This window comes from Protopterus annectens, chromosome 1.part0 (assembly GCF_019279795.1).
Source record: "Protopterus annectens isolate FY-2018-M chromosome 1.part0, PAN1.0, whole genome shotgun sequence".
Lineage (NCBI taxonomy): Eukaryota > Metazoa > Chordata > Ceratodontiformes > Protopteridae > Protopterus > Protopterus annectens.
Genome location: NC_056725.1, coordinates 381725160 through 381739974, shown reverse-complemented (window position 1 = coordinate 381739974; position 14815 = coordinate 381725160). Strand labels below are relative to the sequence as shown.

At 36.9% G+C, this 14815-nt stretch overlaps 1 protein-coding gene across 2 annotated transcripts in view; it reads right to left on the bottom strand.

The window, feature by feature from the left end:
• The window catches only part of STPG4 (sperm-tail PG-rich repeat containing 4), a 368777-nt gene extending 367148 nt beyond the window's left edge, over positions 1–1629 (bottom strand). The window contains exon 1 of one of the 2 annotated variants that reach the window (XM_044060218.1): positions 790–1629. In XM_044060218.1, coding sequence (XP_043916153.1) covers positions 790–864 — 75 coding nt within the window. In that variant the 5' untranslated portion in view covers positions 865–1629. The remainder of the gene's footprint in view (positions 1–789) is intronic. The other variant, XM_044060211.1, reaches the window with a different exon arrangement.
• Positions 1630–14815: the final 13186 nt, after the last annotated feature.

The window sequence follows — 14815 nt, the reverse complement described above, 5'->3', positions numbered from 1 at the left end:
GCATTTTTGCCATTTATTGTCAGGACACATAAAAAAAATACAGTCTTTTGGAGAACATTACAAATATTCTTGGTTCGCCGCTATGGTATGATCTCTTTCCAATGTTTTAACAAGTTATTAAAATATACCTTGTAACAACTCTTTATGTTTTACTTATTTATCCTTTTTTGACCTGGTCAGTGGCCTCTTTTCAGGAGAAACTGGAGGTGGTATTCAAATAATATGAAAATGAATACAAATGTTACTTACAAATATTTCCTTTGTATTTACTGCATATTACTTGTGAACATGTTGCAGAGGTCTTAGTTTCTTTCATAGAGTTCTGTCATTGATTCAGAATACACTGATATTATCTTTTAATGAGAGTACACAGCTAATATCATCTTTTAATAAACTACCCAGGTTTACATTCATCTTGTTCCAGCTGATAATGTTATCTGTGTCGATATCAATTAACCACTTTGTATGCGAACAACTTCTTCAATGAAACTTTTTTGCATAATGCCACTGGGTTGTTGAGCAAAGTTTCTTAATTACAAAACAATTGTGTAACCTGGAACCGGACAGCTGAAAATCCATTATATTTAACAGAAGCTAGGGACCTAGTTATTTATGCATACAGACAGAACTGACCTTAGACCAACTCCGTGCCTAGTGTGATTCACGGTGTTGTGTATAAGCAACCTCTACAACCCATGTCTGAAGCATCTGGTTCATACTAATAATTTTCCAAGTGTACATGCATGTTACTTAAAACAATCAGCAATGCTTGGCATCATCACCATTTACCTGATTATGTCTTCCAGATTGTATTTTATTGTCTGTAGATTGCGATCTCTTACTGCCGCCTGCTTTATCTCCCATTGTTGCTCTAGTGCTTGGAAATAATATTGGAAGGTTTCGAGTCTGCTCATCTCCAGGTTACCGAGTTTTTGTAAACACTGTCTGTGACATTGTCATTAAGGTCGTACGTTTTTGTTTTACTGCTCCTTTTACCAAGTGGCTTTGCCAATTTACATTTAACAAGTCTGTGCCTTTTGGGGGTCGAGGACCGTAGAGTGGACATTTGACTAGATCGGTTCGCTGTTTTTGGTAATTTTTTAACAGAAAGCCTTAAAACGTTTGCAAATAAAAAGGGTAGTTAGATTTTAGTGTCATTGTCACGCACTGGATAAAGAGATGAGTTCTTGACTTGTCTAGACGTGTATTTATAATGCAATGAAAACTATTCGGATATTGGCTACGAACCAAGGGGAAACTTTGCCACTGTATTATCTTTGTCTAAACAAATGCAGACTTAATTTCAAGAAAGTTGCGTCATTTTTGTCAAAATTAATTTTATTCAGAAGTAGCCTAATATGTTTATTACGGCTGTACCAAATAAGAGTATGAATATGAAATTATATGTCCTGCCTTCATTTTAAAGGCTGAACGTAAACCGCGGCCAAGTCATTATTATTATTCTGGAACCCTGTAAAGGGAAAACAATATTGTATTCAGAAACTAGAGCGAGCTGCTAGTTACACACATTGAGGGCTCCAGCCATGACTGTAGACGCAGTTTGGGCTCATGATGCTCATCATTCATTTATGAAGCTAAAACTGCCACGCGCCTTCATAATGCCAGTACAGCGCGACACAACCAGCAGCACCTGCTTACCCCGCATCATAACAGTCGCCTTCTGTGTTCCGCCTTAGTTACCGCTCCGCATCCAAAACTTATTCATGCTAGCAATCCGTTTAACTACTGTAGTGTAGATATAACCATTACAGTATAATGCATGCTACTGTATAGTGCAGATGTGCATTGCGATGGACTGGAAAAGGTACAAGACAGTACAAGATACGCAAGTAGAAACCACCGTTTTACTGCTCCTAAAGTCAGGCGTACTGTTTGTTTCTCATGTGAAGGGAGTCCTGTTTGTAGTTTCCAGTTGCCTTCGATTTTTGCAGAATATTCCTGATTTTGCCTTATATTTTTGTTATGTCACTCGTAATATTTTTTTAATTTTCTGATTAAGTAAGTCCCTGAGGCTGAGGTTTACAGACAGATAAAAATGTGGGTATTACCGGTCTGTAGCATGGTGTGTGTGTTGGTCAAGCAAACGACTGGCACACTTACGTGTACTTTGTGTTTACCTTACAACGTCTTCATGGGTGCAGGTCACATGGGTGGCAGCCAGCAGTAATGTGCTTATGAATTTGCCCGTTTAACAGCATGGCTTACAACCCACACTGTTTGGACTATATAGGGATGCATACAGTGGATTCTACATCCATTATTTCTAGTGGGAAGGAATCTTGAAAGGGTAATCATCAATTAGATCAGGTGGAGAGCCAATAGCTGCTTGAACTGTAGGGGATGGCATCAATGGCATTATGGGATAGAGCATATGCAGGGGTTGCATGCTCTGACCTTACCATACATATGCTAGTAGAATCTAACAAACACATGCTGAAGTAGATCATGACATGCTATGTTGAGCATACCGCTGTTCTGTAACTTGTGTCATATATTCTGTCCATCATGCATGGTGGGGCATAGAGGCACCTCAACAAGGTTATTACTACACAACAGCAAAAAAAAAAAAATAACACTGACAGGTATTGCCCATCACCTATCATATGCATGGTAAATCAGGGAAGAGTTCCAGACTGTGGGATGCAGTGACGAACCTTGTCAGTTAGCAGGACCATTGTGCAGTCTGTGCATGATAGCACTGCAATCTCAAGTATGGTGCCATGCATCCCTCACCATGGACAGCTACCTGGAAGTGGTGTGTCTTTGAGCAAATCAACACACAACCTGCCACGCATAGCCATACTATATTGTCACATCCAAGTTTATCTCCACCTGGTGGTGATAATGTTGAGTCGGTAGGTGTTCCAGTTTTACAAGAGGGCTTTGCATTGTGTGATCAAAGTCACACTATGGCCATCCACATCACTTGATGTAAATTTCATGGCTTTATGCTATTATTCACTGGTTCTATACATGCCTGTCCAGATAGTGATGGTAATGCCTACTGCTGCTGTAATGCATGATATCTATGAACAGAGGTGTGTATGTGTGTACTTGCATGCTATTCTGTGCATGTCCTGCTATTTCTACATATCTTTATTATGATACCAGCTATCTTCGTATATGTGTGTTATATCTAGATAGGGCTTTCCCCTTGCTACAGATTGGTAGAGCATGCACAAGTCACCATGCTTTGGGTTGTTTTAGACATGGCAGCTGTACCAGTGTAACCATTATATTTTTCCTTGTCAGGTGTGCTTGGGTGCTCTGCCTCCTATATTTATGATAGTTGTAGCCTCTACTTTCCTTACAGATAGTGTGTTATAATGGCACAAGTGCTTCATGATGCCACGGGTTGCTAGAACAGGCATGCATGTGGAAGTATGTTCTACATTGTTACCAAGATGGTAAATGTGTTGCCTATACATATGATGACAGTGCTGCCTACTGTCCTATAAGCTATATGGATCACTGGAAAAGGTGCTTACACATGCCACTGGTTGGCAAACATGTAGAGCTCAGCATACTGTGGACTGGTATTCACATGATAACTGCACCACTGTGGTGTATGCCTGTATATCTACTGTGGAATACTATCAGTGTGATGACAACTGCACAGGTGATGCCTCACTTTTGCAGTACTGGGTTAGGATTGGTGATGTCATATGCCATGTGGTGGGAGGCCCGCTATCAAGTATCCTTCCAGGAAATATCTTGTTAGAAGTCTGTGCATTAGCATACTGGTCTCCCATATGAAGCTGTCAAGTACATGACTGATATATATATATATATATATATATATATATATATATATATATATATATATTATCCAACTATTTACTGTATAAACAATCTGAAAGCTGACTAAATACTCTTCTTTGCAGTTGATGTACTTGTCATTATTCAGAAGGGGAGTACTCTACCTGCCATTATTCAGAAAGGAGGTAACTGTATTACTATGTGGGAGCAGTCTGCCAACTAGCACACAGAGGAGTAGTGTGACCTATAGACCTCCTCCATGACTGCATAATGCTCAGTCATTGTTGTCAGGGACTTTATCCAATTCTCAGCCTCACAGTGCATAACAAACTGGAAGTTACTCAGGATAAAAGAGGTTGTGGTTTGGGATGCTCCTTATTTGTCACCATATACCACTGGAATGTGTCAGACACAAAGTATGCCCAGGAATAAGCACACTTTTTTCCAAGATAGATATGGATACCCTTCAAACTGCATGGATTATGTCTGCTGAACAAAACTCACACAAAGCCAGCATCTGCTCTGTGTATTGTTTTTTAAACTATTGATAAACTGTGGTCAGAGAACAGGTTAAGAAGGATCCACTTCTCCTGTCTCACAGGGTGCATCCTTGCTACCATCTATGAAGCAGTTGCTATTAAATCCTCTGGTATCAGTATATTCACCATGAAGGGAAGCATACAATTACATTAGTTACACACTCATAGTGACACACTGTCTGAGAAAGGAATCACTCACCATTTTTTTAACTTCCACCTTATAGAGGCATTGCAAGAGGTCATGACCTAACAGAATCACACATTGTCTGCAATGTGTTGTAATTTGGTGATGTCTTTGTTTTTACTTTGCATACTTCACCTTTGATAGTTCATTTTGAATCATTTATACACCAAGTCATCCACAGCAGCTCTAAACTTAGTTCCAGGTCTAAATTATTTTGGAATATGCTCCATAATATCTGACAAGGGCATGACGCAAAACAGACAGTATTTGGCCTGTTTGAAAACAAAATCTAGGACTGCATGTAATATCTTGGTAATTAAAAACTAACCATCCAAGGGAGATCTCACAATTGTTCGTAAGGTTAGTCACCCCCTCCCTTTAGTTGCTCTGGAAAGTGTAATGAATAAATACACTTTAAACCTTTAGCACTTAAAATGCATTTTTCATGTGATTTTGATAGTAGATGTGTAGTAAATGGCGTCTGTTATAGGAAGGGGTGAAGATAAAATGTTTTTTGAATTGCAGAGGGTATGTGAGGGGCACCTTGCAGAAATTGAATCTTGATCCATTGAAGAGAGCAACCACTGAATGTTAATGAGTTTGTAGGGAGCAGATATGAAAGGCATCTTGGCATCAGTCAGACAACAGATAAAAGTTTTTATGAAGATTTGAATTACCTGTATTATGCTAAACACCTCACTTTCTGTAAATTATTATAGGGAGTATCTTAAACAGCAAATTGTTGCCATAGACGCAGTTTCCACAGAGTGGTGGATATGCTTGGAGCTAAGAAGGCTACAAGGGTTGCCACAATTGTTAGATTATATAAAAATAAACCATGACAGTGGAACAGGACTAAGGGAAGGAATGCAGGGACATTGCTGAATTGAAAGAAGAATGGGAACAGCCAGAACAAGGAGAAGATGAAACCATTGTTACATGTAAACTGGGAGCTATGTGATGGCTAGAGAGATTCCCCTCAACCACTTAACTGGACATCGAGTTTTTGAGAACTAAGGTGGTTTGCTGTGGGTTAGTCAAGACCAGGCTTACTTTTCAATTGTCTTTTGAATTGCAGCAACCCAGGAATTACATTAAGGGCTTTTGTACAAGAGTATGTAATAGACAAATGACACGAAAGTGGCACGTTGAGGCTGCGTGTTGTTTTTTGCTACCGCACAATAACTGAATTGTATGCAAAGTTATAATTATGCCCTTGATAAGGAGAGAGTTTTCTGAATAATGGTGAATTTAGATAAAACTCTGCAACTGGTATTCAAGATGGTGTATGAAGTTGATATTACTATAAGTCTATAACTTTGGACTGATTATCTCATTATGATCATGAATCACCGTTTTTCGTGAGGCTTCATTATAACTATACTGTCATGGCATGTACTTTGAAATGTAACATCATGTTAAATTGTTAGGGATTAAAAGGTTATATGTACTTCCTGTAGGGTTATTAGTATGGTCAAGTAAATAAGAAAAGTTTGATGGAGACAAAATGTGTCTTAATTACTAATGTATTGGACTGTATGCTGTTCTCAGTTTGCACTTTATACATATTTGATCTGTTTGCAGAATCATAATTATTTTAATACTGAATAGAAAGCCTTAAACTCAAGTGGCTCAAAAGTCTGCATATGGAACTGCTATTCAAGGTGGTCACATCATTATTATTATTAACAGTAGTAGTTTGCGACACATATTGTATGATGTTCCAAACTTACAATAGCATTATGCTGTTTGAATCCCTGTTCTGCATGTGGTTTTGTTGTAACTTTTGTATGTTACAGCTGCCTCTACATGTAAAGATAACTATGATGTAATGTTCTTCATTTGGCTTTTTCCCCGTTAGGGGATGCCACAGCGGAACTCTGGTCCACTAATGACTGGCAGTAGATTTTTTACAGGTGCCGAGGTGCCAGTACGATGCCCAACCTTCAACGAAGGCACGCCCATTCTACGCGTGTCTTTCGAATGCCACTCGACCGCGGGGAGGACATGCAGACTCCACACAGAAGGTGCTCTAGCCGAGAATCGAACGGGAGAACCTCTTGCTGTGAGGCAACAACGCTACCGCTGCACCACCACGGCTTACAACTATGACTTAATATTTATGTTTAAACTTCTACAAACCAATTGATTAACTGTATTTTGAGCTAAGCTGTTAGTTGTTAACTCATGTATGGATACAGGATGACAATGATACACCTAAATACTGTATGGTCGTTTACTCTAAAATATCATTACAAAGATTACCTATTGGGAGTTCTTCTGTCACAGTTGTTTCTTCAAGTTGACAGATTTTATATATGATATTAGTGGTTAAATGAATCAGATTAATGTACTCATGGAGTTAAATGTTGGAAACATACTCTGAACTAAATTTATATCTTTAGTAAATAGCTAACTGCAATGCACCCTATGTGGGTTTTAATAAACAAATGACAAAATAGGTGACTGCATCCTCTACAATATATTTGATAAGGGAAGTATTTTAGTTGATTTCTGCAAACCTAAAATGGTAAGAAAGGTATACTGGACTATTGAGTGAAGCATTGCCAACTGGCAGCCTGAAGGGTTCACTGGCTTTACAGTTAATAAAGCTTGTATAGTAAGTCAGATTGAATCAACTCACGTATTTTCCTTGGTTAACATTTTATTTGCTGGCATTATTCTTTCATTTGTTATTAGTGGCTTGGAATGAAAAGAATATGACAGAATGGTGTCAATTTGTACCTGAAGTAACATGCTAATTAGGTATATTGTTTTTCTGAGACTGAATGTTACACTGTACAGGTTGCATATTTATAAGAAAATGATAGCTAGGATGCCTGGGGTACTATATTACATGAGTGGCTCGGGAGCGGTTGACTGGGAGGAGGTATCTTAGCATTTAGTTTTATTTTCCTTCTTTAAAGCTGTCAATATCAGCTTAACTTTGTGAGCATTGAAATACCTGTGATTTGATGGGAGTATTTTTTCACTTTTTCCCATTACATATTTTTCCTTTAACTTTAACAAGTCTCTCAGAAACGAATACAAACACCAACAGCAAAAGCCCACAGCAGAGAAACGACAGGCTGCAGCAAACTGTAGTTTGAAGTCTTTTAATAACCTTTAAAACCCAAAAAACATCGAATATCTCAAGTGCTTTCGCCTGGTTCCTACCAGGCTTTATCAAGATACAAACATAAAAAAGTAATGCCCTTAAATACAATAACCATTGGTCACATGGTGTTTTTTTAATTGCTTCAATTTAAGTTAATTAATCAGTCAGAATTACTTCAATTGAATTCCTTTAAAAAACAAATGTTAAAAACCTCACCCACATCTTTGCATTGCAAAATGTTTAACAAGCCATATACTTAAAAAACAATACTTTGATACCAAAATACTTCCAGACACATTGTTCACTATTAAAAAAAACATTATTTCAACCATATTATATTAATGTTCTATCTATAAAATTCTAAAAAAATATATGTAATATATATATAACCATATATAACACTACAGTTTCGCTTTACGTAGTTTGAGCACACTTGAAATACTAATACTGTCATTTAAACCTGGGGACCTAGCTGCATCTAATTTTAATTGCCATATAAGTTCTCTATATTCCAGGAATGTTTCCCAGTCTCCTCCCCTAGGGTCTTGTGCAACCTGCTCCAGTACCATAAATTTAAGTTTCATATCGGGGCACTGTATATAGTGCTTATAAAAGGCGTTTGTGTCTTTCTTTTTAGAGATGTCATTTACATGTTCATAAATTCTTCGCCATAAAGGCCTTTCTGTCTTCCCTATATAAAAACTCCAACATAGAACACAGATCCCCATGTAAACCACACCCTTAGTTGCACAATTATAATATCCAGTTGTATGGACCTTAAAGTTCCTTGAAGGTATATATACACTACTATCATTAATAATCAGAGAACACTGTCTACAGGCACCACATTTATGTGTGCCTATTTTTGAAACAACAGCAAAATTAGTTGAAAGATGATTTTTACTTTCAAAAAGACCCTTCAAATTCATGTCCCTCTTTTTTACAAAACTTGGTCTCTCTGGAATAATGTCATGAAAATTCTCCTGAAGGGTCAAAACAGGCCAGTATTTCAAAACAATTTGTTCCAACTGCTCAGCGTCCCTAGTATAGGTGTAGACAAAGCTACTATGCCCATCAAATTGTTTTCCTGCCTACCCTGCACATTGGGTAACAAACCCGTGCCCAGTAGAGGAAATACATTAACCCTCTGTTAGCCATCACTTCTTTTGTAGATTGTTCACCAGCTTTTAGGGTACCCCTTTCTGCAAAAGTTCTTTCAAAAGTCCACCTCTTTCAAAACAATTCATCCGTGCTCGACATTCTCGGCCGGATGAATTGTCCTTTCACTATTCCTTTCTTTTGGAAAAAGGGATGACCACTCTCAAAGTGCAAATAAGAGTTGGAAAAAGTTGCCTTCCTATAAATCTTAGATTGAAAAATACCCCTTGTAAGATCCTTAACCAGTATTACATCTAGATAATTAAGAACTTCATCACTCACAGTATGCGTAAAAGAAAGAAAATGTGTCGAAGCATTAATATAGGACATGAATTCTAAGAAATTTTCATAATTCCCTTCCCATAAAATGCAAATATCATCCAAAAATCGTTTGTAATGTACAATGTGTTTTGCCCAAGCAGTTGAAAATATAAATTTGTTTTCCCAGTAATGTAACACTATGTTGGCAAAAGCTGAAGCACATGGGGTGCCCATGTACGCCCTTCTTTGTCTGTAGACCTCACCATTAAAATAAATAAAGTTATTTTTAAGAATAACTTCCATAAATTCCACCAATAACATAACTATATTAGCACTCAACCCTGATTGTGTAGCCAGCACTTCATTGAACCATTCAATCCCCGTTAAATGTGGGATACTTGGAAATAATTCCACAATGTCAATAGAAACTAATAGACAAGTACGTTTAAAGAAATTCTGATCCAAACCTTTTAAAAATTCCCAGGAGTCTTTACAGACATGTTCCAAGGACATGACAAATTTTTAACAGTCTGGTCAATGAATCTCCCTAATGGCTCTGTAATACTACCGGACCCTGCCACAATTGGTCTAAATCTTAATGGGTCCAAACCCTTATGGGCCTTAGGTATACCGAATATTATCGGTGTCTTAGGTTTATCCACATTCAAAAAGTTAAATAATTTTTCATTGATAGCTCCTTGCATTAACAAGTCAAACAAATCATATTTAATTTTGGCATATGCTATGTTGACTTCGTTTCTAGAGACTAACTCATATTGTACACTATCTTGCAACATGCTAAGAATCTGCGTCTCATACGCACAATTATACATTAAAACTATCCCTCCACCTTTGTCAGGTTTCATTACTCTTATCCCTTCATCCTTGAGCAAATAAACAAGCCGCTGCTGGTCAAAAGATAAGTTGGGGGATGTTGAACGTGTATTAATAGCATGCTGCTTCCTTAGGTCCATTTCCACTAATTCTTCAAATACTTTTAAAATTGGGTGGGTAGGGGGATTGAAGGTACTTGCTCTGACAAATTGCTCATTCACTGTACCTGGCCTACCTAGTTCCAGAGATAAGTTCAACCGTCTAACAAAAAGTTTCAGATCTATTAAGGTACTGGGTAAATTAAATGTACGTGAAGGTATGTAATGCAGACCCCTTATGAACAATTCAAAAAAGTCACCTGTAACATTAATGTCTGTAAAATTGTAAATATTGAAGTTGTTATTTGTTACTACCTCATAGTTGCCCTTTGGTAGCCCATCCAAAACGTAACCTATATCAGCAACTTCTATGCAGTTCAAATCCTTTATCTGCGTGGTCTGTTCCACCCTTGCTGGTAATAGGTTGTGCTTCTCACCCCCGGTCTGCCCTGGGGAAACTGAAAACCCTGCTGGATGTTTCTATTATCTTTTTGGGCTAGACGCTCACTTCTCCTAGGAAGTTCAGGGGTATACACATCCATATTGTTGTTGTTATTAACATTACCAACCGGGTGAGTGCCCGTACCTTCAAGGTTGTTACCCCTCCCCCTGTTTTTACCCGGAGGTGGGTAGGCCAACCCATCCCTGTATTCAACCAAGTCCCGTTCAAGTTTTCTAATCTTACGATTAACTATTTTTAAACAGTACAGGTCAACTTCCTCAAACACACCATCATAATCTTTTTTAATACCAAGAAAATTTTTGTCTTTAACAATACAGTCATTCAATTTGTTGACATCATCTAACAAATTTGCAGCTTTTGCTTCATAGTCCTTGATCAAAAAATTCAACATCTCTAAACCAGTTTTGTCAAACAATTTTACTAAATCATTGTATAAATCCGTTCCTGGTAGAGCACTGTTGGGAAATTTGAAACAGCGTAGCCCTTTTGGTACTCGGCGTACTCTCACACATTCTTTCAAATAGTCAATCTCAAGCTGTAATGTTTTATAAGCATACAGCTTGTCGCTCAGTTTTTTAAAAAAAATCATCTTTCAACTAATTTTGCTGTTGTTTCGAAAATAGGCACACATAAATGTGGTGCCTGTAGACAGTGTTCTCTGATTATTAATGATAGTAGTGTATATATACCTTCAAGGAACTTTAAGGTCCATACAACTGGATATTATAATTGTGCAACTAAGGGTGTGGTTTACATGGGGATCTGTGTTCTATGTTGGAGTTTTTATATAGGGAAGACAGAAAGGCCTTTAAGGCGAAGAATTTATGAACATTGAAATGACATCTCTAAAAAGAAAGACACAAACGCCTTTTATAAGCACTATATACAGTGCCCTGATATGAAACTTAAATTTATGGTACTGGAGCAGGTTGCACAAGACCCTAGGGGAGGAGACTGGGAAACATTCCTGGAATATAGAGAACTTATATGGCAATTAAAATTAGATGCAGCTAGGTCCCCAGGTTTAAATGACAGTATTAGTATTTCAAGTGTGCTCAAACTACGTAAAGCGAAACTGTAGTGTTATATATGGTTATATATATATTACATATATTTTTTTAGAATTTTATAGATAGAACATTAATATAATATGGTTGAAAGAATGTTTTTTTTAATAGTGAACAATGTGTCTGGAAGTATTTTGGTATCAATGTATTGTTTTTTAAGTATATGGCTTGTTAAACATTTTGCAATGCAAAGATGTGGGTGAGGTTTTTAACATTTGTTTTTTAAAGGAATTCAATTGAAGTAATTCTGACTGATTAATTAACTTAAATTGAAGCAATTAAAAAAACACCATGTGACCAATGGTTATTGTATTTAAGGGCATTACTTTTTTATGTTTGTATCTTGATAAAGCCTGGTAGGAACCAGGCGAAAGCGCTTGAGATATTCGATGTTTTTTGGGTTTTAAAGGTTATTAAAAGACTTCAAACTACAGTTTGCTGCAGCCTGTCATTTCTCTGCTGTGGGCTTTTCCTTTAACTTTGTTATATTAGATGGGAATATTTGTGAAGCACTTCTTAAAAGGGAAACATAATTAGATAATGGCCAAATGGTCTACTGTAATACATTTTTGTCTGTTTTTGGTACTCATCAGGTGTGAATTATTGGGTCATATACATGGGTCAAATGAGACATGAAGGTCTATAGTTAGCAGGTTTCACATATTGCTGTATGTGAATTGACTGAGGTTTTTAAAATGTAAGATCATGCTATTAAGGATTAGAAGTTGAGACTTTCAGAGCTATATAAGTACCTTTGTCACAACATAATGGGATGCTGGTGTTAAGGACATAGATTATTAAAGTATCACATTTACAAGAAACTGGCATTAGAATCAAGGCAATCATAAATGAGAGATGGTGGGCGAATACCAGTGGGCAATTCTTCCTTTCTTTCCCCATTTCAGGATGTCATGATATAGAGGTGCATGGGTTTCAGTGATTGGGGGTAATGGATGGATAAATACGTAATCTGGAAAGAAGTGAGCTATAAGTAGGAAACCTTAAAAGTTATCACGATATGGTAATTTAAACTACACTGAACTAGTGATCACTGAATTCTTGAGTATTTTTTGTGTGCATTTCCTTTTTTTTAATATCTTATTAAACATGACATTTTTAAAAAGCAACATAAGTACATATACAGTAACAGAAAAGAAAACAATCCAATAATAACATTTCCTTTGTTGTTTTCATGTGGTGCACATACATTTCTTTTTATTTTAACAATCTTCTGTCACTCCAATATTACATAAATTGCTTAATTCCTGTCATCCCTTAAATTTCACCCCACCTACATATTATTCTGCATGTATTGTTTCCACAAATTCTGTTTATTTCTATGTAATTTGCTTTTTCCCTTTTATAAAGATCTCACCTCTGGTTCTTTTACTGCTTTTACCATATTCAGTACTTCAGTTACAGGCGGTTTAGAATTTGATTTCCATTTTCTAGCAATTTTTTTTGGTAGCCAATAGCATTAAATTTAATAAGGTCATTCTATGTCTTAGAAATTCAGAGCCTGTATCCCTGTTCTAACTAATCAGTTCCTTAGTAATAGCCATGTGCTCTCATCCAACATTTATGGGAAAGTACTCTATAGGAATTTTTTCAAAATATGTGAACTTGTTACACTCCCCCCAAAAATGTCTCCAGTTACCCCCCCCCCCTCTCTTTATCTCTCTTCCATCACACCTCCTGCATTTGGTATCTACCTGAGGAAAATATTTGAAGTCAACTTAGGGTATAAAATACTTACACAAACACCTCCAAGCAAAAAGCCCTAAACTGTCTGGACTTTGCTGCAAACTTAAGAGCCATAGCTGTGCCATAGCACCTTTGTATACCATATTTTTGTTCTTTCTTTCCAGTCTTTTCTAACATTCTCTGACTAATTGTAATAATAGTCATCATGCAATAGTTTATATGCCCTACTACTTATCCCTTTTTTAACAGCAACTTCTGTTCTGGACAAAACCGAAAACTCTAAGGGAGCTGTTTTTTTTCATTTACCAATCCCCTGTTCCTGTCTCTTTGTCTCTACTTTTCTTAACAATTCCTGGTAAGGAAGGCAGTCTCTAACCTGCAGTTCAAACCTCTGCTTGTCCTCATTAACCTTCTCTATTACCTTACCCTGCTTAGTTATTTGGTCTCAAAATGTTGGTTCTTTTGCTAATTTCTGGTAAATTGCAACCCCCATATTGCCTACTTTCTATACCCTTACTTGCACTCATCTCTGTTTGTAAAATCTCCTTTCTGCATTCCCATGTCAGCTTAGTTCCTAGAATACTTTCTTTACTTAATGAATATAATATTCTGTATGGCTGTTATTGACCTTAAGAACTCGCACCCAAATTCCTACTCTCTGTGAGCTTTTATTTTGGAAAAAAAAAACATGAAGTACCATCCCTGGCTCTGTTTGGTGGTACAGTCCTTCCTGCAAAATTTCACAGTTCCATAAAAAATGTCTGACTTTGAACAACTGAAAAGGTAGAAACCATATTCTCTGGTAAAAAGATAAATTAGTAAGATCTAATTTCAAGTTGCAGTAGTGAAAGAGTTTTCCTATCACATATATACAATAAGTCAGTGTACCTTCAAGATAGTGGCTGAGCATTAGGATATGTAGAATCCCTCTTCCATTAACACTGGAAACTCTTGAACATACATGTATTCTAAAACTTTATGTATTTGGGATGGCCTCATTTTATGGCAGGAAATTTCTTATATGGACCAATCATAATTTTTCTCTAATAATATTAAATGTCTCATTAAATTTAGTATCCTGTGGTTGACAGCCTTTAGATTATATGGATGTATCCTCATGATCCATTTGAATATTTTGTGGAGATAGGTCTTGAAATCTAAAAATACTTTCTTCCTAATCAAGTGATAGAGAAAGACTTCTAGTTCTTCTAAATGTGTAAGGACCAGTGTAGATGATGGATAGTCAAGGCTTGCATTGAACCTATGTTGATCCTATAAGGTACAATGAAATCATCTCTTCAGTCCGCCTCTGTAATCTACTTTAGAAAAAGGAGACACTCACTGAGACATAATCCTGAGCTGAAGTGAAGTAGTTTTAGATGTCTGCAATGCTTCAGCCTTTTTCTTTGTTGAAACCTTTATTCAGGCTTCTGATGTTCCTTCCTGGAAACCTGTGGCTCAGGCTCCAGAATTTCTTAGACAATTCTGAGGATGACTTACTTCTATGTCTTGGTCAGTTCTGATGCATGTAACTGAATCATCTTATATTTTGGTGCTGATAGTTAAGGAACCCATGGTACCAGAAAGACCAAATTCCTTTCCCTGTTCG